This window comes from Helianthus annuus, chromosome 14 (genome assembly GCF_002127325.2).
Source record: "Helianthus annuus cultivar XRQ/B chromosome 14, HanXRQr2.0-SUNRISE, whole genome shotgun sequence".
Lineage (NCBI taxonomy): Eukaryota > Viridiplantae > Streptophyta > Magnoliopsida > Asterales > Asteraceae > Helianthus > Helianthus annuus.
Genome location: NC_035446.2, coordinates 111745230 through 111768983, shown reverse-complemented (window position 1 = coordinate 111768983; position 23754 = coordinate 111745230). Strand labels below are relative to the sequence as shown.

The 23754-nt window shown below is 36.7% G+C and overlaps 3 protein-coding genes and 1 non-coding gene across 6 annotated transcripts; all 4 read right to left on the bottom strand.

Moving 5' to 3' along the window:
* Positions 1 to 549: 549 nt before the first annotated feature.
* LOC110909018 (protein FMP32, mitochondrial) lies at positions 550 to 3181 on the bottom strand. Its single transcript, XM_022154023.2, has 7 exons — positions 2766 to 3181; positions 2538 to 2669; positions 1969 to 2028; positions 1788 to 1864; positions 1556 to 1612; positions 1089 to 1155; positions 550 to 990 (listed from the first exon to the last, which is right to left on the bottom strand). The coding sequence occupies exons 1-7, from the start codon at positions 2973 to 2975 to the stop codon at positions 871 to 873; spliced, it is 723 nt and encodes a 240-aa protein (XP_022009715.1). The 5' UTR covers positions 2976 to 3181; the 3' UTR covers positions 550 to 870.
* A 63-nt stretch (positions 3182 to 3244) lies between these two features.
* Positions 3245 to 3317, bottom strand: TRNAK-CUU. Its single transcript has one exon. It is a non-coding gene; the product is annotated as a tRNA-Lys (tRNA).
* A 1537-nt stretch (positions 3318 to 4854) lies between these two features.
* Positions 4855 to 9624, bottom strand: LOC110909019. Its single transcript, XM_022154024.2, has 5 exons — positions 9185 to 9624; positions 6712 to 6881; positions 6545 to 6605; positions 5437 to 5506; positions 4855 to 5214 (listed from the first exon to the last, which is right to left on the bottom strand). The coding sequence occupies exons 1-5, from the start codon at positions 9366 to 9368 to the stop codon at positions 5103 to 5105; spliced, it is 597 nt and encodes a 198-aa protein (XP_022009716.1). The 5' UTR covers positions 9369 to 9624; the 3' UTR covers positions 4855 to 5102.
* Positions 9625 to 10968: 1344 nt separating this feature from the next.
* Positions 10969 to 16819, bottom strand: LOC110909020 (transmembrane and coiled-coil domain-containing protein 4). 3 transcript variants are annotated; one of them, XR_002575068.2, is made up of 16 exons: positions 16432 to 16819; positions 15349 to 15430; positions 14401 to 15195; positions 14150 to 14315; positions 13899 to 14051; positions 12922 to 13019; positions 12756 to 12847; positions 12602 to 12672; positions 12387 to 12522; positions 12155 to 12214; positions 11983 to 12062; positions 11810 to 11886; positions 11617 to 11687; positions 11476 to 11533; positions 11221 to 11386; positions 10969 to 11096 (listed from the first exon to the last, which is right to left on the bottom strand). XR_002575068.2 is itself a non-coding variant. In XM_022154026.2 (16 exons), exons 1-15 carry the CDS (start codon positions 16647 to 16649, stop codon positions 11276 to 11278), a joined length of 2268 nt encoding a protein of 755 aa, XP_022009718.1. In that variant the 5' UTR covers positions 16650 to 16819; the 3' UTR covers positions 10969 to 11096; positions 11244 to 11275. The 3 variants fall into 3 exon arrangements, 2 of the variants coding, with proteins under 2 accessions (XP_022009718.1, XP_022009717.1); XM_022154026.2 differs by having other exon boundaries at positions 11244 to 11386; XM_022154025.2 differs by having other exon boundaries at positions 11033 to 11386.
* Between the last annotated feature and the right edge of the window lie 6935 nt (positions 16820 to 23754).

Here is a 23754-nt window from a genome sequence, read left to right as displayed (position 1 = left end):
CACTTGTAAAGTAATTTTGATACACTTGTAGAGTAATTTTGATAATTACCCTCAAGATCAAAATTACTCTACAAGAACATTTTACAAAATTACTCTAAAAGAGATCAAAATTACTCTACATAATCAATTGTAGAGTAATTTTGATAATTACTAATAATTACGAAAAATGTCACCGCGTTTTTTCAGCAAAACCTTCAATTCGTACGTTAAATTTATTTGTATTTGATCTTTTGTCTACAAAACTAAGTATCTTGTTGATTATACTAAGTTGGCGTTGACGTGGATCTTGGTGTTGATAGTGTTAATGCGTATATGGGAATCCACTAATGAAGACAACTTGCTATTGATGGCAGTTTATCAATGTGTTTGAAGATAACAAGTCATTTCCTACTGATGGAAATACATGATACCGGTAAATAATGAAGAAAAGTTGTTGCTGATAACAACTAGATACTAATAAAGATAAGTTAGTATTGTCAAGCAACTTACAACTAATGAAGAAAAACTTCATACTGCCAAGGACGTTACCACTGAAAAAGTCACTTCATATTAATGTCGAAGTTGTTATCAGAGATAACACGCAACATGAAACCAATATACATAGCCTTACAGTCTTTTGCAGCAAAGGTAAATCAAACCAGAAATCGTTAACCACTAACGTGATAGGGTTGTCAGTATGGTTTTACATCACTGCAAGAACATCAAGGTGGCAAAACAAGTGCAGAAAAAAAAAAGCAAGAATCACTTATCAACTACTTTCATTATGCTACATTTTACTAATTGATCACGGATATTAAAAAGCACGTGAACTAATCATGGTTTTCTGTCTATGGGGTTATTGCTAATCGTTACAATTAGCAAGATTACAGTTTACATGAGTATACGCAATACCGCCAAACCAACAGCAGAAATTGAGACAAGAGTACCTATGCAGTACTTGATCACATCATATTTTGCTGCTTCCAACTGGGCCCTTAACGAATGAATTTCCTAGTTTCATTGAAAATTTCAAAGACAAAAAGTCAGCATTTTGGTCAAAGTTAATATTTTGACCAATGCAGAACCAAAAAAATGTGATGTTTACTCACTCGATCAAGTTTGTTTGTGAGGTTGGCAGTTTCTTGGTTTTGGTTTGCTAGCTCATCACGAATTCTCCTACATTTATCAATCACTGATATTATAACATTGGCTGTAAATGTTAAGTAGTAATTTCATTTAAACTGACCACAGATAAACATCATTATTTCATAACCATTCATGTTTGACTTATTGCATCATTCATGGACTTATGGTCTGACTTGTTGAACAAATTAGGTTCTTTTTGCATTTAAATTCCCACAATTTATTCAAAATTGGCAATGAAACGCAAAATTGGTCAGTATATGTGATTGTGTTCTATCTGACTTGGTACTTGGTCAGAAGAAGCGACATCTGAATCACAGAAGTAACTTCTGACCTTATACTTTTACGATCAATAGAACAATACTGATGACTAACATCAGGTACAGGCTAACAAAGTATCATTCTAAGTCAGGCAGAGATTGTATCTCCTTACCCTCTTTCAAGGTTCAAATCCAGACGCTGCCCTGCAGTGACTTTGTCTATCTCGTACCTGGGTCACATACAGAATCAGTATTTTTCACGTCACGAATTGGGTTTTAAAATTTCAATGACGCGTGTTAGGAACTTGTATGGCCGGGTTTTATATTCTACATTTCTACCATTATCAAGTGAAACGTTGAAGGCTGTAAAAAGTACTCAAATCAATAGTCAGTTATGCATAGTACCTCAACTCACTGCGCATCTTCTCTATATCATTCCTCAACTTCTCTGTCTCGCGTTGCAACAAAGAGAAATGATTTTCCTGCAAAAGAACAAAACTTCATTTGCGAATATTCAAAATTGCATAATGCATACAACGACATTATATAAAAAAACTTCAAAAAAGGAAGAACAAAAAATAATCACCTGAGAACTTTGTACTTGAGACTTAAATTTCCCTAAATTACCATCTTGAGTCATCTCAATCTAAAAAGAACCACAACAATTGTGAAATTCAATCACCAAGCATCAACAGTCAAATCGTGAAAGGTACGTATATTGATCGTATACATAACATAGTTACATATATAATGAGACACATATAAGTCTATGGTACAAAAGAACAAAGCAAAATCACATAACTAAAACCAGAATTTCTGTGACGATTAAACCATACTGTTGGACTTCAAATATACATCAGGGAAATGAGATTGCATAAGAATATTAAAGGTACATTTTATTGCATCATGTTAATCTCACAAAAATCGTACATTCTGAATAGACATATGTATAATCGGTTCGATTCAGTTAATTTGCTATGCCACACACCATAACCAAAACCGAACTACAATTTTCGGTTAATCAAATATCGCATAACCAAACCATCAATTATTTGCTCAGTTCCGTCACTTCAGTTCGGTTAATTCAGTTACGCTTCAGTTAATTCGGTAAAAGCAAAAAAGTAGCAATATAATTCACGTAATAAAGAAACAAACCCTTTGCATTTCACCCTTGGAAACAAAAGATTGAGCCACATTTTCCAAACTATCATTCAAAACTTCCGTAATTGCAGACGTAATCGCTTCCGCTTGCTTTGAAGGCACGCCTTGTCCTTCCAATCTCCTAACCTAGAAATTCAGTTTTCAAATTAACCAAACCCTAGAATTTGGGGAAAAATCAAACCTAATTCATTTCATGAAATTGAAAACAGGAAAGAGGCTTACAAGTGCAAGCGTATCAACAAGGAACAAGCGTTTGCCGTTGGATTGAACAAGTTGAGAAATCTGCCTGCAATCAAATCTGGTATAACAATGAGATGAAGATGACGATTGTGAAGATGTTAGGGTTGGTGTAGGAACAATGCGATTGAAAAGCGAAGAATTGACGGTGTGAATGGATCGGAGTTTGGTTCCGGCCCGGATACAGGCGGCCATTAATGGAGGATCTTAGACGGAACTGATAACGATCTTCGAATAATAATCGATCAAGTGTTGAACAGAAACTGATTAAAGAGGGATGTGGATTGCACAGAATGAAGAAAATGGATTTTTGTTTTGGGTCAAAAGGAATCGTGGGGAAGTGGATTAATAAGGGTTTGGTATTTAGACGTTTCTACAGGAGTTTGCTTGATTAAGACTCCAACCGTACACGTTTTTTGGTATGCGGTGTGAAAGATTTGACGAAGCAGGGACAAAAAATAGAACGCCCACCGTGGGGCTCGAACCCACGACCACAAGGTTAAGAGCCTTGCGCTCTACCAACTGAGCTAGACGGGCTCCTGCTTTGTAATGAAGTTAAAATATTATAAGAAAAGTGTTAACAAAAAACAGTTATGAGTAAATTGCAAAACTAGTCCCTGAGGTTTGGGTTTGTTTGTTGGTTTCATCCAAAACAATGTTTTTGTACCATATTGCCCCTCACTTTTGTGATTTTTTGCCATGTTTATCCAAACATTTAACTTTGTTGCCAAAATCGTCTTTGAGATCTGGGGTTTTTTCTGCCATTTTCATCCAAATATCTGACAGAAAATATAAAGCAAATTAGACATTTGGATGAAAATAGCAAAAAGTATCAAATCTTAGACATGCTCAAACCTCATGAACGATTTTGACAATTTACTCAATAATTATTTTAAAAGAAATCTGATGTTGTTTCTGGTTTTTGAAGAATCAGACTTATTTTAGGTATAGGAGTATACAACCAGACACAAGAGTTGGAAAATATTCGAACATTCAATAAAGCAAATAGACTTATTTTAGATGTTTGACCAGACACAATCAGTAAGTAAATAATTTTTGAAAGTGGTTGACGGAAAGTTTGTTTATTCATTTCATTAAACAAAGTAAAGTTAAATTCCACTAACGGAAGGATTATTAGATTTTATCACTCCAACTATTGGCTATTGGCCGCTACCACCCCCAACTATCATTTTGACGCCCGTCACCCCCAACTTAACACTTAGTGTGTTCTGTCATCACATCATTAACTGATCACTAACTTTCAAAAGATCCATATGACACCCCCAAAAGTATAGTAACAGGATCAAAAGTTAGTGATCAGTAACGAAATGGTGACAGAACATACTAAGTGTTAAGTTGGGGGTTGCGGGCGTTAAAGTGATGGTTGGAGGTGGCAACGGCCAATAGCCAATATTTAGGGGTGATAAAATCCGATAACCCTGAGGGAATGAATTCCAATTCCTTTCTTCACCAATCATATATGTTTCGAACAAAATGAATTTGTTGTTGGTTTTATGGTAAAACTAAATTAGATGTTAAATGTTGTGACCTTTAGCTTAATTACTAATGTAGTAGATGATAATTTTGTTATTTTGAAGTACTCTTCAAAGGATGACAAAGGTTTACGGTTTGGTTTAGGTGGAATTTTAGTAGAGAATCGTTTAAACACTTTTGTCATACATAGCAAAAGTCATAATCAAAGTCATATATAGCGAGAGAAAGAGACGGGTTTATAAATGTCTTAGGTGTCATAATCAAAGCAATATATATACGTCTTTATACAATTCTTATAGTTCTGTACTTAAAATTGTTCTATGATAAATCACCATTTACACGTAAACACATTCTTACATTGATTTAATTATGATACATAAGACGTTCATATAACCGTATAACCGTATCTCTTCTCTCTCCCTCTATGTTTGATCCACACTACACAGAACTGAAGTGTTCATGTTATTTTCACAATACTCTGCTTATTTGGTTCTGTATTAAAGTAATCTCTAGACTACGAGTTTTAAAAGTGTAATCATGTAGGATATTAAGCAAAGGTTGTATCTATAAGTAAGCGAAATAAAGATCATTTCAGCAACATTTATTCTCATCTGCTGTCGGAATATACAAAACAATAGTAAACTCATTTTGCAATCATCAATAGGTGTACAAAAACAGCACTAAGATGTATATCACAAATCTAAATCATCATCGACTTTGATATTTAGTTTTACCACAATCATTATGAGCAAAAATGAAAATTCTAGCATCCTTAAAGGTCGAGATTTACCATACTCTTCATCCCACAGGATCATCAGTATATATATCTTACTTTGGTCGTCGATACAGAATGTCATCAACACTTTCCTTTATTTGATTCCCAACTTTGCGAACGTTTTTTGCTACCCCTGATGCAACTAGATTTGCATTTCTGGTAAATCTGGTAAGCACAGTTTATGAAAGTCAGAATGATAAACCTTGACATTTGAGGTCAAACCCACTGATTTTTATTACTAATTTCCCCATAAAAAGGTTAAATCTTGCATCATTATGAAGCTGGATTTAGCTGGAAATCAACTTATTTGACCTCAGAAGTCAAAATTTGACGTGACGATTATGGAACAAATGGAACACATTTAAATACATAAACATAACTACTTGCCTGCTAAAGAAATCATCTGATGCAGACTGAGGTGGCCTGTTTACTCGTGGTTGTGGAATTGCATGATTATCTTCAAAAAAATACAATGCATTAGCGAATAAAACACCATAATGCGGCATTGATCATCATATGAACTAGCTTTGATTTTAAGAGGCGGTTGAAAGGGCAAACTTGCCATCTAATACATATCAAGAGGGTAAATTTGACACCAATCTTTTCAAGTTTACCACTGAACAAGACTAAAAGGTCAAACTGTCAATCCAAAATTTTACAATTTTCCTGTGGTCTTATGAAAAGAACTGATTCAACAATATAAGTCTTGTGAATTACCCACTAAACAATATTATGTTTGTCTATTTGCCATTAAATATTGACAATCGGTTAGGTAAAATGAAAATGTGATGATACTATACGGGTATACTTACAAATGTACAACTATAACTGCATTAAGTACAAGTTTTAATAATATTAAATAAATTGTGTCTTATGTAGAGTAGTTTATGTTCCAGTATTCTACCACATACAAATGAAGTATATGGATTGTTGGGTGCCACATAACCAACTTTTAATTTATCAGATTCAATTTGTTTGCTATATACAAAAGATGGGTGATAAATTTATGGTCCTCATACATGTCATCATCATCATCATACTCAGTAAATCCCACCAATAGCAAAGCTAAGATAGGGTCCTGATACGTGTGGTATGGCAAATTTACCCCGTTGATATAGATTGAAAAACAAATTTGCCCTTTTAACCTTTCAAAACCCATAAGAGTATATTTACTATCTTGGGAGAAACAATAACAACACCTTAAGGCACAGCTACCACTAGTTAAAACTAGAATAAAAATCTTCGTTAAATATGTACAAAAAACATACGTAACAAACTCACAATCATATAATATAAGTTTGACATTCAAACCAAAGGATGACAACTAACAGATGACAAAGGGAGTTAATCATATAAATATATATTTTGGAGTTCACTCTAATGCCATTGGTCACAAAATACTGTCTACAATAAGAGATTATGTCCCATAATACACTAAAATTAGTAACAAGTACGCTTAACAAACTAAGATCATGATGTTAACTAAACAATTTACCTTTGTTATGAACATGAGTAGGAGCAGAGTTAGCATTAGTAACTTTTCTGTCCACTAGAACCTGCCAAAAGTGTTAAGTAAAAGGTGTTGTTATTGCATTTATATAGACATACAGATAAAGAGAGAAGACATATATATATATATATAGAGAGAGAGAGAGAGGGGACCTCAATGCCAACACAGACTGGCAACTCCTGTTGTGTTTCTTTTACATGGGCAGAGGGATCTTTGATATCTGGATAAACAGAGTAACCAACGCAACCGTATCTGAAATCAGTAAGGCTCCTACCCTCTTTTGAAGCTTCCATCTCAGATTCTCCAACATAGTAGTGAGGTACTGGTCATAAATGTTGAAACTCAGTATCCCGTGTTTTTTTAATTTATCAAGCGGCATACAGCAAAAACAAAATAATTCCAGCAAGAATATTTCTATTTTCCATGACAAATTAATGTTCATGTTAGAGTTCACTAGTTTTCTAAGAATGAATGGCACTGTATCCAATAGAGTGTTCAAATACTTTCAAGCAAGAGCGATTGTAAATCTCTTTTTTTCCAATTTGTTTATAGTTATACCAGTTAGCGACAGTAAACTGCATGAGTACAAGATCATCATTTTGCCATCATATGTAAACTAATTGACATCAAAAACAACTTAAACAAGTCAAAGTTCAACCAATACCACATGGATAGTCTTATAGTGAGGCAACAACAACTCAAAAAAGTTATTAAATGTTTTAGTGTTATCACTATGAATTTCAAATGTAATAAGGTATAAAGGTAACATTGTCATAATATTTAAATCAGCAATAAACTAACAATCTCAAATCTTAATATTACTATTACCTATAATGCACAAAATAAAAAGACACAATAAGTTTTCCAATGGTGAAACAATGTGATAACAGTCAGACACCGCACATGCTTAACATGTAGCTAAGTTCTTTTCAGAAAATCTGTTTTCCAATAATTTATAAATATTTTACAAGCACCCTATAATCGCCATGTCTATATCTCAACGAAATGGATCGATCGGATTCAACAGGACTTTAATCCACCACGTATACTATTTCTTGCAAATTAATTGGCAGTTGCAGAATGCCTCTAAGATCATAAAATTCACGATCCCACTACCTTAGCTTGTCTAAGTCTGTACAAGTAGGACTTGAAGATGATGATGCCACAAACTCTGTCTGAAATATATAGTAGAAAGGTATTGCCTCCTTCCCAGATGTAAACACTTGGTTAAGTTATATACTTATATTAACAACTTTAATACCAATATACAATAATTAACCAATACTGCAAAATAAAATCGCTGCCATCAATTCCTACACACACTTCATAGTTCATCTTAATTTTTTATTTAGAAAGCAATAGGTTTGATCAAGAAGCAAAATGTAGCCAGGTTAAAAGAAGACTACTTCAGCCCAATTCAAACAAGTAATTTGATATATGAAACTGAGGGTCAAGTTATTCTACAAAGGCTTCTAATAATTGTAAGAAGTGTAAGAAGGATTTATAGAGTGACAAGTGTCCAATAACCTAAAACTAAACCCACTACATCACCACCAAAAACCTAAACACCCACCCCCACCCCACCACCACCCAAAAACCTACCCCCCCCCCCGGCAAAAAAAAAAAAAACTATACCTCATCAAAAAACCCCCAAAAAACCTAACCCCCCCCCCCCCAAAAAAAAACCTAAAAAAAACCTAACCCCCCCTCCCCACAAAAAAAAAAAAAAAAAAAAAAAAAAAAAAAAAAACTAAAAACCCCCACCCCCTCGGCAAAAAAAGGGGGGGGGGGGGTTAGGTTTTTGGTGGTGGTGGATGTTTAAGGTTTTTTTTTTTTTTGTGTAGTGGGTTTTTTTAGGTTATTGGACACTTGTCACTCTATAAATCCTTCTTACACTTCTTACAATTAGGATCCTTTGTATTTGATCCTAATCCATGAAACTGAAACTGAAACTGAAGCTGTTACTTTTTGTATCATAAGTGACCACCTACTTTGTATTTATTTAGAAACAAACTGATATAGTTACAAGCTGAAATTGAATTTAGACGATTCCATGACTGGTTTCCTAATTCATAATAAAACTAAAAGAAGCAGTGATCTAAAAATTGAGCAATCTGTTCTACAAAAACGATCGATAGGTAGAAAGTAGCTATGTAGGAGAAAATTATATTAATCAGATAAACTTCATGCTTTACAATCCTAAACTACGGAACATTTTAAACTAACCATTTAGCAAGAAACTGTATCAGAAACAATATGGCATCAAAATTAAGTTAATCGTTAACGATCCATGAAAAGAATATATACAATCACACAAAGCTCAGACCGAATTCCGAAGATAACTCAAAGGAGGCAGGCAACTCCAGCAAAACAATGCTTCACTAACCACAGCATCACAGTAACTTAACATCTCTGTATGTTAGGACGTGTACTTACTTACAAGTGAAATTTATGCAGTAATACTTTTTTCATAACAAATATCAGTTGAATTAGACATACAAACAAATAACAAAATCAGGAACTGATAGGAATCAAAACCTAACATGTTTTGCAGATGCATAACCAGAAGAAATCAAAGCAATCGAAATATCTATCTGTGATAATAGAATGGAATAGAATGAATACCTTTAGGAAGAGAACGAGTGATGCCGACGCAAACAGGATTCCGAGAATTAGATTTGAGAGTTGATGAATAGTACAAGCATCCTTTACACGATTTACCTTTTCTCGAAGCACCTTTCTCGTTCAATAAGTGTAGATTATTATCATCTTTGGGGCTAGGGTTTGCTCCTTTCACTTCTTCCCCCATCTATTTCACCCCCTCCCTAATCTATCTATCTATCTGATGAATACAACAAATTATATGTGGAACAGCTAACTTTGCTTCAGATTAGTTTCGTTCGTACTTGCTAACCAACTTCTTGATGAAAAAATTGTGGAGACAGGAATAAAAAATGGTGTTTGATCGCACAGTTTTGTTATATCTAGTGGGCGGGACCCAGGTGTTAGCTGTGTTAAAATTCATAAGGGCGGTGTTTGGGTTCCTTATTTTGCACCAACCTCTCACTTATTGAAGCGAAAAGGAAACCCAAACATCCTTTGAGAAGAACAAGGAATTCCAAACACTCTTAAATAAGGACTTCTCTGCCATCAAATGGCTTTGAGAAGGAGAAATTAAAAAGTAAGAAATTCTTACTTCTCACTTATCATTTCTCAGAAGTGATAAGTCATAAGTTGAAAGGAATCTCAAACACTCCTAAGGTTAGGTTTTGACGATCTGTAGTATAACTAGTGGGCGTGGGCGGGACCCACGTGTTACGGCATGGTGTTAAAATTCATAAGGTTAGGTTTTGATGATTTGTAATATAACTAGTGGGTGATACCCATGCCTTGTCGTTAAAAGTTTGTAAGGTTGGGTTTCGATTATTTGTGTATTAGTATTTACTCTGCACGAACAAAATTCATGTGGAAACCTTGATAAAAGTAATCATTTCCGAGATAGAACTAGATTTGGGTCAATTTTCGGTCATTGTAAATACTTTTATTGAAATGTAATTTTTGTGTCTTGGTTATTTATATTTTATATTAAATGAGAATATATTTGTGGGATTAAATGTGGTACATTAGTTTTTTCCTAGAGTTGTAAACGAGGAGTGGCTATTAATCTACTTGAGATCGGTGTATTAAAAGTTTGAATCAAATCTAACTGAATCTACTACTAGTATAAATATATGATATGATGATATGTATAAGTGTATAACACAGGCAACTATTATTATATGTATTTATTAATAATAACTTGATTGTATTATATTATTGTAATTACGAATGTATTTGTAAACAACTACAACAAATGTACCCATTATAATCTCATTTGTAGCCAAGCTACAGGTAAGGTCTGATGAGAGGGTGAGATATAGGCAAACATTATCTCTATCCTAGGGGATAGAGAAGCTGCATCCAGTGAGACCCAACTCGTAAACCATATCCAGACATGAGGCTTGGTTGTAGACGTAGTTATAAATGAATCAAATACAGGTTTAGTTTCAACTCGTTTACAAATATAATTTGTTTTTGTTTATGGTGAATGCGGTGTTCAGTTCAACTAATCAATATGTGACCCTTTCTTCTCCGACGTAAGCGTCTTCTAGTCAATTATGCGGTAGACACGACTACATCTCTCCACCTTCATCCACCAGATGTAAAAAGCCATACAAACAAGCAGTCGCATATTTAGAACGAACAAACTACAAAGGGCATGATTCGTGTCGACTGGTTCAAGACTTGAAAAGATGATCGAAATTTAGAACACTTTATTTAACAAAAAAACATAATTTGTTGACATGAACCAATCTTACATTTGAAGAGTCACTTACCCACTTACCTATGTTTATCATGATATTGTTCTATTAAGACAAATCGAATTCTTATCCCTAAAACCCAATGAAAGTTGCCGATAACCCACAACACGACTCAAGGCTAACGAAAGTTACTCGTATTATATGTCCATCCAAGTTTTTAGACCTGAATATGAACCCTGTTCAAGGAACATGAAAACCTTACAAAAGAGAACAATATATTAAATGTATTTTTTATACCAAGATAACCTCAAAACTGTACAGAAGTACTATGAAGAGAGACATCCTCAACTATACACCAACCTCATGAATCAGAAGACATGTACCTTTCCACCATCCTCGACTAGCACCAACAATCTTAATTTTTATTGAAAACCGGAAAGTACGATTCTAGTTCCAGCCGATCTAGTATCTCCTGTGTAGCCCATAAGTAAGACGAGTGCCCATCAATCAGTTCTGTGACTTCAACCTGTTCGTTCACATTACACAAACTTTCAATATATTTATATTTATTTAAAAATAATAATCAAGTAATAACCAAATCAAACCAAAACTTACATTCTCGATTCCAGGAACATTCACCGACTGAATCCCAGCTAATCCTTGGCTAAGGAGACTGTCAACGTAACCATATAATTATAATCAAATCTTATCAAAAACTGCTGAAGCAAAATACAACAGATTCGATTTAAGACATACCTGGCACGGAAGGCTACTCCCAGCATCCAATCATTTGTGGAGTAAGCATTTATAAATCTGCCAGAAACTACCTAAAAAGGTACATATTTTTATACATAAATAGACGCCGGTTAATTTAGTCATTGTTGGCAAATAAAAGTAGTATAATATAATATAAAGAAGCCATCCGATGGCCTGATATTAACATCGATACCTTCCTAACAGCTCCCCAATTTTCACCTTGTATGGCAACAGGCGTCCCAAGTAGAACCACTCTTTCTACAATTCCATCTGCAAATTCGATAAAAAAAATATACATTAATCTCTCTCAAACCAGAAATTTCACAACAAAAAAAAAGAACCGATTCCTCACAACTAACCACTTACCGTATCCAGCTTCAGCAAGATATTGGAGACACTTGAAGATTGCCCGTGCTCCAAGTGAGAAACCCACTAGTATCACAGGCCTGAAATTTATAAGCATGCGGCGATTACAAATTTACGCCTTTACGGAACATTTTAATGATGCATATATGGTGTAACCTAATAATTGTTGCACCTGTTGCCTTGTAACCCCTTGATAAACACTTCAGCAAGCAGCTTTCCAGCCTTGTCAGATCTGAGTGGAAATTAAAAGTTAAATATGGATATTACATTTTTAAGATCGCAGAAACCGTTACAGACTATTGACACATGCAATCGTCTAAATTTCAGACTTTAATTGACCATAAAGTCAAATAAGCAACTTAAATTTTCGAAAGAAGGGGAAGCAAAACTGTAAATTGAAAAACCTGTTCACAGCAATTGTCCATTTGCTGTCAATAAGATCGGTTAAATAAAGAAGAGTTGCAGGCCAGGCGAAAGCTGCTACAAAAGAGCTTAGTACAGTCATCATTGCACCTCGTCTCATTAATTCCATTGCAAGTGCTGCATAAAAGTTATACATGAGTGTATCATCAATTATATAATTAGTAAATTAATAGTCTCTAAAAAATTAAGTAATTACTTGATGAAAGCCAATCCTGAATTGCGGTGCTTACAGCAATCAAATGCTTTGATTCCCATTGTAGCACATATCTGATATATTCGTACCTCGATAGTTAAAGTACAGAGAAATCAACAAAAGATACGCTAAAAAGTTTTCATGAAAGTTGAGTCACCTTTCCATGTTATCGGTTTGACCTTCCCAAGGTCTAAAAAAATCTTGCTCCTCGAAGACAAATCCCGAGACCAATATCTCAACCGCAAGTCTCTGTAGCAAAAACTTGATATTAAAAAAAGCGGTCACAAATATTAAAAAAAAAAAACTAAGGAAAAAAAACTCACGCCTTGGTTATGGTTTCCCCCTATGGCTTTGAACTCAAATTCATCAACGCTTCCTGTCCTTCTAGCCATTTTGGTCCCAGTAAGTCCCGCTCCAGCAGCTAAATCGAATTAAATGCTAGCCATCAGGATTGTTACTAGACTGAATGACATGTATTATTATAATAACTAGATTGTTGTCATAGGCAGCGCGTTGCGGCAGCGACGTCTTAGTTGTTCATAGCTCGCGGCACGTTATGTGATGCGTTAACCATATGAAAACGCATGTTTCGACGTATCCGATCTAACACATTGCGGTTACAAAAGAAACGGAATTGAACCCAAGTTGGTTCGTTTAGTGAAGGTTCCACCTAACCACTACAATCAAGTGGCGTCAAAATGTACAATAACTCGAATTTATACCACCGAATGAAAACGTATTATATTTGAACCAACTCGTTTTCGAACACAATTGACGTCAAAACATAGACCAACCGAAAATGTACGCAAATATAAGCATGAAAACGTATTATATTTAATCAGACTCGTTTCTGAAAAAATTTATGTCGAAACATGAGTTACTATCGCTTGCGCTGAAACGTGAATTTATACCGACACGTATATTAAAATATCAAAATGTAGACCAACTAAAAATGTACATATAAAGAGCATGAAAGCGCATTATATTTGACCCGACTCGTTTCCAAAAATAATTACGTAGAAACGTGAATTTATACCAACACATACATACAAATAACCACGTACAAAATTAGTTTTTTTTTTCTTTTAAGTGTGAAAAGTAGAACTCAAGGGGGTGAAAATGACATTTTATAATTTTTTTGAAAATGTAGGGGTGTAAATGTAAATTTCGAAAGTTAAGGGGCTGTTTTAGTCAATTTCTAAAGTTTGGGTCTCTTTTTTTTATTTTGTCTGTGGCATAGCCACATACCTTTCTTTTTAAGTCTACATAGAATAAAAACTAACAAAAATATTTTTTTCACCTCCAAAAGAGGCAGCCACTGCAACAGATCCCGCAACACTTCCAGCAGCGGTTGCAACAGCAGCAAACCCGCTGGCTCCGATTACTGGTATAATGGTGCCCAATGTAGGTGCTAAAGCACTAAACCCTGCAGCAATTGCTGGAGCAGCTAAACCTGTTGTAGAAATAAAGAAATATAATTACCATTTCGCATTTTGCAGATGAGATAAACTGTAGAAAAAGATTACAAAACTCGAGATAGCCGTACTATACCGCCAGTAATTGCCATTAGGGTTCCGCCAGTTAAAGCAGCAGCTCCAATAATACCTCCACGTTTCCACTTACTCCACATGCTTTTCGGTGCTTGTTCCTCTTCTTTTGCCTCTTCTTCTTTCAGTACAGCCATTGCAGAGCAAGCAACAATTATCTCAATTGCTTCCTGAAAAAACAAAACCGCTTTTTAGAACATAACAACGGGGATGATATTTTAACGTCAAAACGACATCAAGCATACCAACACGAACCATTTTTATCCATTTGATGTCAAACCATGTTGTCAGCAACCGCAAAGCAGAACGGTGTCTAGCATCATAACCTTTACCTCGTCTCTTGGTTTTAGTTTTATTGTCTTCAGGTATATCTGCCAAACAAGCGGAAAGAAGCTCGTATAAAACTGTCACTTTTCTTCCATAACTGAGCATCCCCCTCTCTTCAACGAGTTTTTCTTCAATGTCACTGTTGGATGCAATACGCGGTTCTTTAGTGCCAGGTGGCGGCTTGCGCTCTTTCTCATGCTCGTTTTTTATGTTTTCCTTTTTGCAACTTTCCTCCTGCTCGTTCTCAACGTTCTCCTTTATGCAATCTTTCTCCTGCTCGTTTTTAACGTCCTCGCTTTTTAGATTTCTCTCCTGCTTGTTTTTAACGTCCTCGTTTTTTAGGTTCTCTTTTTTGCAATCTTTCTCCTGCTCGGTTTTAACGTCCTCACTTTTTAGATTTTTCTCCTGCTTGTTTTTAACGTCCTCGTTTTTTAGGTTCTCCTTTTCGCAATCTTTCTCCCGCTCGTTTTTAACGTCCTCACTTTTTAGATTTTTCAACTGATTTTCCAGTTCAGGCGTGGATTCATTAGTGGGTTCATTAGTGGTAAGCTTTTCCTGCAACTCATCAGCGTATGCACGTTGCTTCTCTTTTTTTACTATATAATCTTCGGGAGTTGTTTCTATGCTTGCCACCATGGCATTGACAGCGTTGGACAAAGCAAGTTCATGGTCCAATGCTTCTACAGATTCGTCGTCACTTTCTTCAGCTAGCAATCTTAAAAACTGTCATAATATAAATAATGGTTACAGAGAAAATAATTAAATGGTGACCCGTGAGAAGATATCACGCAAATGCAATATATGGTGGGTGCCTTTGTGATTGCTAAAGAAATTATTTTGAATAATAAAAAATTAGAAAGGTGCAATGTGGCTTACCGCTCCAATATGACTACTTGTTGAAGAAGAACCGGCAGTTTCCTCTAGCCCAGACCAGGATGAATCTTTGATGTCGAGGAACCTGTTTTTAACGAAAGTTAATGTTCATAACAAATTGCGATCACAAGCATATATAGTCGAACCAGTTCCTTTTAAATAGCATAGCACATAAAAGTTAGCTGTTAAACATCAAAAGTGCATAATGTGTGATGCACTAATGATATCGCATCAAGTGCAGCGATGTGACGCAACTGATGCTGTTTAATGCGACCTGATGCGTGATTCGGTCTGATGTGACGCATTATACAGTGGACCAATATTTAAACAAACAAGACCATCAGTTGCAATGGGTCCGAGTCTTTCAGACTGATTGAACAAATCTAACCATCGATCGAGCAATGGGTTTGAGTATTTGAACAAATCAGACCATCGACTGAACAAATTTCACCAAACATGATTAGAATATCTTAAATTTAAGTGTTTAAAAGTTAACAATTTAGGGGCTGTTTGGCAACATCTGTATGGTTAAGTGCTGAACCAGTAAGAGGTCTGAACTGCTGAACCATTAAGGGCTAGTATAAAGCTTAACCGTTCAGAGGCAAATGTCTGACCAATTCAGATTAGAGGTCTTAACCATTCAGACTCAGTATAATGCTTAACCATTCAGAGGTAATTGTTTGAACCATTCAGAAATCTGCTCGTGAAACAAACAGTTTGAACCATTAAGTGTTGTCATTAAGTGCTGAACCACTGAACCATTAAGTGCCTCATTAAAATGTAAACAAATAGCCCCCTAATATATTAATCTACAAATGATTTTTCGTATTCTTTTGATAACCAACGCCTCGCATACATGACGCAATGTGGGCTTTTGGGATCGGATATTCACACACTTTTTAATTTTTATAACCAAGTTAGTAACTATGACAACAAAGAATTGTTAAATTAGGGCAATATTTGATCACTAATGCAATCACATTTTCACTACTTGAACAAACGTCACATCATAAATTCATAATCAGACTAGCAAAATTAGAATAAAAATATAAAATTGTCAACTCGTTTAATACGATTAAAGAAAACCTGAAAATGGGTCGGAGCAGACCCGATGACTCGTTAACCCAAAGCAGAGGATCTTCAGAAACTGAATCGCTACTGCTTGAACTGCTAACACGATCTTCTGTGGGTTCATTGTAGGAGGAGCCCAACAGAAGGGTTTGGTGAATCTGGGCCTGGTTTAGGGCCAACCCGAATAAAGCTGCAGCCGCATATCTCTGTGTGTGTGTTAACTTTGAAGGCATTTCGATGGTGGAAGTTGAATTGGTTGTTAATTTGCATGTGTTGGATGATTTGGTTAGAAAATTTGTCACTGATCGGTTTGATTTGATCGTCTGTTTGTCTGGATATTCAACTCGTCGGCAGAGCTCGTGATCCACCGTTTTGAACTTTGATTGAGTTTGTTGCAAGATTCGTCCCTCGTGATTGTTTAAACTGCGTTTCGTGCCCGTTCGTGTTCTTGGATTGACTTTTTATTTGTTTTCATCTTTTTCAATGTTCACATTCTATTTTGGTTTGACTTTTTTATTCGTTTAGAGGGTGTTTGAGATTACGTTTTAAAGTAATTATTTGATTATTGCGTTTTTAAAATATAAGTAATCTAAAAAAGTGTTTGGATGAAAAAGTGATTATATGACTTCAAAACGCAGTTTTGGAGAAGAATATACCTACATGCTTTTTCAAACGCAGTTTTGAAAACGCAAAATTTATTTTGAAAAAGCATAATCTATTTTGAAAACGCAACACCAAACACCCCTTTAGTATGTCAATGTTCACATTCTATTTTGGTTTGACTTTTTTATTTGTTTAGTATGTAGGTATTAGCTCGATGACGTACCAGTGTCAAAAGTAGCAATTCAAACCATCACTAGTACTCTAGTGGTGGCCACGGGTATTTAAATTTCACCTATGATGGGTCCGGGTGAGTTTTCCCCTTCAGCTCTCAAGTTCGAGTCTGGGTGATAGGGGTTTCTCGTTGAGTGGTTTAAATTGGGGATCTATTGTGCGAGGGGGCTCTTTAAAGCGGAACCGGTTAAGACAACGTATGCTAGACCTCCCGACATTTGCAAATAATTCACACCTTTTAAAAAAAAGTACCAATTCAAAATTGTCAATGGTATCAGTATTAATATTAAAAGTGCTTGGCATATAAATTGTCAATAATGGGTATCGGTATTAGGGGCTGTTTGGCAACATCTGAATGGTTAAGGGCTGAACCAGTAAGAGGTCTGAACCATTAAGTGCTGAATCAGTAAGGGGTCTGAACCATTAAGAGCATATATAATGCTTAACCGTTCAGAGGCAAATGTCTGAGCAATTCAGATTAGAGGTCTTAACCATTCAGACTCTTATAAATCTTAATCATTCAGAGCCAAATGTCTGAACCATTCAGACATGTGCTCGTGAAACAAACAGTCTGAATCATTAAGTGCAGAACCAGTAAAAGATCTAAACCATTAAGAGCCTCATTAAAAAATAAACACACAGCCTCTTAGTATCAAAAGTGATTGGTATAGTTTACTACAGTATTCGAAGGTAAAAGTTAGGCAAAGTACACCAATTAATTCTACTTTTTTTTTAAATAACTAACTCACACCAATTAATTCTACTTATAAATTTAAACATTTTGTCCACTATTGAACTACAACCTTCAACCTCATAGACAGTGACACATTTTCAATACTTTGGTACCATTAGACAACAAGCATTTAGATACAAAATTATATCACCTAAAACCTAATATTAAACCCGTGCTAAAAATTAACTTGAATTATAAAATACTCAAATACAATTCCATAAATCTTATAATTTCACTTTACTAACCACATCAAAATAGTATTTAAGCATTTACTTTTAATGTAGATAGATAGGTATTGTATCAAGAGTAAACTTCCGTTTTGCTCCATGTGGTTTAATCATTTTAACGGTTTTGCTCCAATAGTTTAAAAATAGCCATTTTCCTCCCTAATTTTTCTAACTTATCTTCATTTTGCTCCCAGCCTCTAATTTCATCAGGGAGGAAACTGGCGACAAACTCGAAAGACTAGGGAGCAAACTAGCGACAAACTCGAAAGATCGGGGAGGAAAATGACTATTTTTAAACTATTGGAGCAAAACCGTTAAAATGACCAAACAACAGGGAGCAAAACAAAAGTTTACTCTTGTATCAATGTTGGGTAACTGAATACTATCATCTAATATCAACCCATTCCCATGATGCAAAAAAAAAAAAAAAAAAAAAAAAAAAAAAGATTACAACAGGGTATGTTTGGTATGGGGTAATGGAATAGACGAGAGAATGCAATGGATCATTATCATTCCATGTCTTGTTTGATTACCATGTGAGAATATAATGAATTATTATAGTGTATTGTTTGGTAGGTAAGAAAAGATGAAGGAATAAAATTGGTGGTGGCAGCTATTGTGGGTGGTAATAGGTGGTGGGTGGTGGCGGTGGCGGCGGTGGGTGGTGACGGCGACGGGTGGTGGCGGTGGTGGTTAGTGGTGGTAGAGGCGGCATCGGTTGGGTGGCGTCGGTAGCGATGAGTGGCTAGTAGCGTCGGTGGTGGTTGGTGGCGGCAAAGGCGACAGTGGGTGGCAACGGTGGGCGTCGGTGGTGGTTGGTGGCGGCGAAGGCGGTGGTGGGTGGCAACGGTGACAGGTGGGTGGCGGTGGCAGTGGTGGTCATCGGGGTGGCGGCAAAGGCGATGGCGGGTGGCGGCGACTAGTGGATAGTGGTGGCGGTGGTGTGTGGTGATGGTGGTTGGTGACGACAATGGTGGCTTGTGGTGTTGTTAATAAAGGGTGCAAGAAGGGATGGAATGAAAAAAAAAACATGGGGGGTGAATGAAATGATTTTGAGGGAATGGAATTCCTTATGTAATAGGTGATTTCATTTTATTGTCCAACCAAACTGTCACACCCCAACCGATGGCGGAAACATCGGGGTGAGGCACTGAGCGAAACAAATTGTCCAAGAGAATCTATAACAACTAATATATTACCAAATCCTTAACGTTAATATCACATACTACTAACAGATAAAGTAAAAATAGCTATTACAGATAATTGTTCTCAAAGACAAATATTGTTCCGACAACTCATAAATTATTCGCGGGTTTCTAGACCACCTAAACTTGATTCCATGACATCCAGCAAATAAAAGCATCCTAAACACCTGTCACATACGTTAAAGTAGGTCAATACACATAGTGTAAGGGTGAGCATACAAGTTTAATAGCATAATAGTAGCGAAAAGCGATTTACACATAACCAGCATGTAACATGTAGAAATGTGAAGCAAGTAAGCTATCGACAATGAAGTATGCACAAACATGACTGCGAGTTGTAGAATGCGCAACACATATCACCACCGTGACACGTGAAGAAATACCCTTAACAACCCCTGTCCACGACAGGTGTTGAGTCCAAACTATAGTACTATCGTTGCCAAGGTGTCAGGAAACAATCACTATGTAAACATAACATACAAGCATTCATCGAATAACACGTATAACAGGCAGAGCGGTTAGCGTGTAAAAGTAGTTGTGTTGTGTGTCGATGTGATTTGATATAAGTAACGTATGTAACACCCAAAAGTGCGTTAAGCAAGAAGGGATCGAGTATACTCACAGATCGTGTTTAATAAATAAACACAAGCTTGGATTGAAGGGAGCGCTTGAGAGATTAGCCTGATCACAGCACGACTGTATAAGCGTTGGACAGTGCGTAAAACAACGTGTCGGTGAGAAGAGTGATCGAATGGTGGTTCGATCGGATGGCCATCCGGACGGATGACCGTTCGGTTGGATGGTCATTCGACTGAGGGGAGTGTGTTTGTAAAATGTTGAACTTTTGAAGTTTTCGTTGTAGTATAAATAAAGTCATTCGATCGGATGGTCATCTGGACGAATGGCCGTTCGATCGGATGGTTGTTCGTTTGAAACTGATGATCTTTGAAAATTTACAAACTTCAAGTGTTTAACTTATAATGTAACACCCCGTGTTTTCGAATGTCAAAGTCAAAGTCAAAGTCCAAGTCAACTTTGACTTCTTGACTGTAATTAGTCTATTTTATGTTTTGTATTATGTGGAATAAGTGTTGTCAATCAAAGGAATCGAAGTAATCGAATGTTTAATCGACGCGAAATGATTTACGACTGTGAATAGTAGGAAGTAACAATGCGATAAAGTTAATCAATCCATAATCAAGCTAATCGAATCATCAATCGAACTCGAAACTCGAATTATGCGAAATTGGTGTTATATTACTTGTGTGTGTGCCTTATGTGTTACCTGTGCGTGCTTACTTTATGTTTTGTGTGGTATTCAATCGAATCAATGGAAACTCGAATCGAAACTCGAAACCCAATCGAACTCAATCGAAATCGAAATCGAATATGGAATGTAGATGCTTGTATGTAGATATAGTGGTTGGGATTAAAAGTAATTTGAATAGGAAACTCTATCGTACTCGTATCATCTTCAATAGAAATCGAAATATCATAAATCGTCGCGCCGAACACTCGAAACAGGCTGTGGATCGATCAGGCTCTTAGCCGATCGAACAGCCCAGCCGATCGGATGGACTGTCCGATCGAGCAGGCTGTCCGATCGGGATGCCTGGCCGATCGGCCAACCCTTTCCTCTTTGGGAAGCCTATAAATAGGCATGTCATTGCCATTCTTTCCACTTTTGGAAACTCTCTGACCGACCAGCTCGTGCTCCCCTTCTTTTCTCAGATTCCTTCCAATTTCGGTAAGTTTTCATCCTAAATCTTGTACTTTCTTGATCAATACATGCTCCTACACCTTTCTATCTTTCAAATCTTGATTTCTAACCGTGAAATCATCAAGATCTAAGCATTCTAGGATGATGTCATCATGGTGTTCTTCAAGAACAGCATGTTTTGGGCCTCAATCCACCAAGAATCAATTGGATCTAGCCGATTTCCACATAAACAAACTAAGATCTATCACAGATCTAAACATTTACATAATGTGAAGGATTGAAAGAATGATTTTCAACCTTCTTTCAACTCTTCTACACTCAATGCTTTCAAACCGGTAGAAACGGAACTTGAGCCAACTCACTAATCATTCTCATGGTTGTGTGGTTCAAGATTCGGATTCTATCTACGAGGTTCACCGACTTCGGGTTAAACGTTAAACTACCGTTCCGAACCGTTCACCGGCCGGACTTGGGTGATTCCTGTCCGAGCAGGAGAAACAAGTAAGAACGAAGGTTCCATTGTTCAGCTCGTTGTCAAAATAACTCGATATAACATCAAACAATCAGAACAGCCAAGTGTTAGACGAACAGGCCGACCAGGTCAGGATGCTGACCGATCGAACAGGCTGTTTGAACGAACAGCCCAGCCGATCGGACATGTCAGCCGATCGGCTAGCAAGTGGCCCCACACTTTGACAATTTCATGAAGTGTAGTGTTGAACGAGGTGATGTTCGATCGAACGAGCTGTTCGATAACATTACTCATCGGATCATGAGATACTATGCTTCAACCCTTAATCGATTTTGCAACTCATTCGTCGTACGAAGTGCCACCCGATCGAACATGCTGTTCGATCGATCAGGTGACATCCAGCTGAGGACTCACTAGCGAAGTGTCTAACCGATCGGTTAAGCCGGCCGATCGAGCAGGACGTTCGATCGATCGACCTGAAAGGTAAGAACACTTAAGTGTTCTCAAATACTACAACGAAAACTTCAAAAGGTCAAACCATCATACACAAACACATCCTACTCAAAGGAAGAAACAATCCACTCGAACAGTCTAACCGATCGAGCCTACCGGCCGATCGAATAGGCCGTCCGAACAGACTGTCCAGCCGAACGAACAACCCGTTCGATCGAACCAACTGTCCGATCGACCAGGCTGTTCGACCCATCATCACTTGTTTCCATTTTGCGCGTTACTCATCATTATGCTATCGAACTATTCAGACTAACCCTACTCTCAAGCGCCCCCTTCAATCCATCAATCAATCGCTGTGAGTATACTCGAACCCTTTTTGCTTTAGCACTTTTGGGTGTTACATACGTTACCTATCTAAAACACAATCGAACACACTACTCAATTTATTTGAACGCTAACCGATTCGCATGTATTATGTGACTAAATGAATGCTTGTTGATTGTGTTTACACGTGGAATGTTGTCTACCTGCCTTAACGACGTAGTACTATAGTTTGGACTCAGCACCCGTTCACACGGGGGTTGTTAAGGACAATTACTTGCATGGATTACGGTGGTAATCATGTATTGCGAACTGTCTCGGACAGTCAACCTGCAGTCATTGGTATCAATAGATCCATGTCGATAATTAACATGCTTCGTTTTCCTCTGTGTACGTGTTGGTTATGCGTAAACTATTTCGAACTCTATATGCTATATCAAACTTGTATGCTCACCTTTACATTTATGTATTGACATTATTTTAACGTATGTGACAGGTGTTTAAGATGCATTCTTGCTAGGGAAGCGAGGCTAGAATAAAGCGTCTAGAGCCCCCAACAAATAGTTGTCTGTAGCAGTCAAACTAGGGGTCTTTAGAAGCAGAAACAATATTCATTTTACTATGTTTAAATCTGAGTTGTCGGAACAGAATTACTTGACTAGTTGTTATCTGTAATAATTTATTGTATTATTTGGGATACGGTATGGGACGTATCATTTAACTGAATAGTATTAATAGTTGTTGTGGAAACTTCTGGACAATCTGTTTCGCTCAGTGCCATGCCCCGATGATTCCGCCATCGGTTGGGGTGTGACATATAAAATCAATGGCACCTGGTCGAATAGTCGTTCGATCCGATTGGACGACTATTCGATTGAGTAACCAGTTTGTTTGAGAACTTGTAAAATCAGTTAAGTTTAGAAAGTTTGCGATTTGACGGAGATGGTGTGACAGCGTGCTAAACAACGGAAATCTCGTCAAGTCCAACTCGTTCGATCGGACGGGAATCACCCTGTTCGATCAGAACCAACTGTTCTTGACGGAGGTTCATGTTTAATCCGTAAATCAGTTTTCTCTTTGTTAGAAATCCATTCTCAGCCCGGTTCTTCACTAGAGAATGGGTGAAGAGCCCGAACGAGTCCAGATTCTAACGATTTTTTAATGAAAAGTGAAAAGTGAAAGATGTTGAAGAAAAGTGGAAATCAGTTGAAAAATGTTTAGATTTAGGCGAAATCAGTGTTTAAACATGTAGAAATCCATTAGATCCGAACCGTTCTTGATGAGATGAGGTCACACTTCAATGTTCATAAGAACTCCATGATGACGTCACCCTAGAACAACCCAAATCCAGTGATTTCATGGTGAAAAGTTGT

Bases quoted from the DNA above. Each gene is read 5' to 3' on its own strand.
- LOC110909018 (XM_022154023.2), bottom strand. From the start codon at position 2,975: ATGGCCGCCTGTATCCGGGCCGGAACCAAACTCCGATCCATTCACACC. The intron at 1,156-1,555 runs GTAAGGAGATAC...TGATAAATGTAG, and splicing joins GATTTGAACCTTGAAAGAGG to GAGAATTCGTGATGAGCTAG. The intron at 991-1,088 runs GTGAGTAAACAT...CAATGAAACTAG, and splicing joins TCACAAACAAACTTGATCGA to GAAATTCATTCGTTAAGGGC.
- LOC110909019 (XM_022154024.2), bottom strand. From the start codon at position 9,368: ATGGGGGAAGAAGTGAAAGGAGCAAACCCTAGCCCCAAAGATGATAAT. The intron at 6,606-6,711 runs GTCCCCTCTCTC...CACTTTTGGCAG, and splicing joins CAGTCTGTGTTGGCATTGAG to GTTCTAGTGGACAGAAAAGT. The intron at 5,215-5,436 runs GCAAGTAGTTAT...TGTGCTTACCAG, and splicing joins TCAGATGATTTCTTTAGCAG to ATTTACCAGAAATGCAAATC.
- LOC110909020 (XM_022154026.2), bottom strand. From the start codon at position 16,649: ATGCCTTCAAAGTTAACACACACACAGAGATATGCGGCTGCAGCTTTA. The intron at 12,063-12,154 runs GTGCAACAATTA...TATAAATTTCAG, and splicing joins AAGGGGTTACAAGGCAACAG to GCCTGTGATACTAGTGGGTT. The intron at 11,387-11,475 runs GTAAGTTTTGGT...GTGAACGAACAG, and splicing joins ATGTTCCTGGAATCGAGAAT to GTTGAAGTCACAGAACTGAT.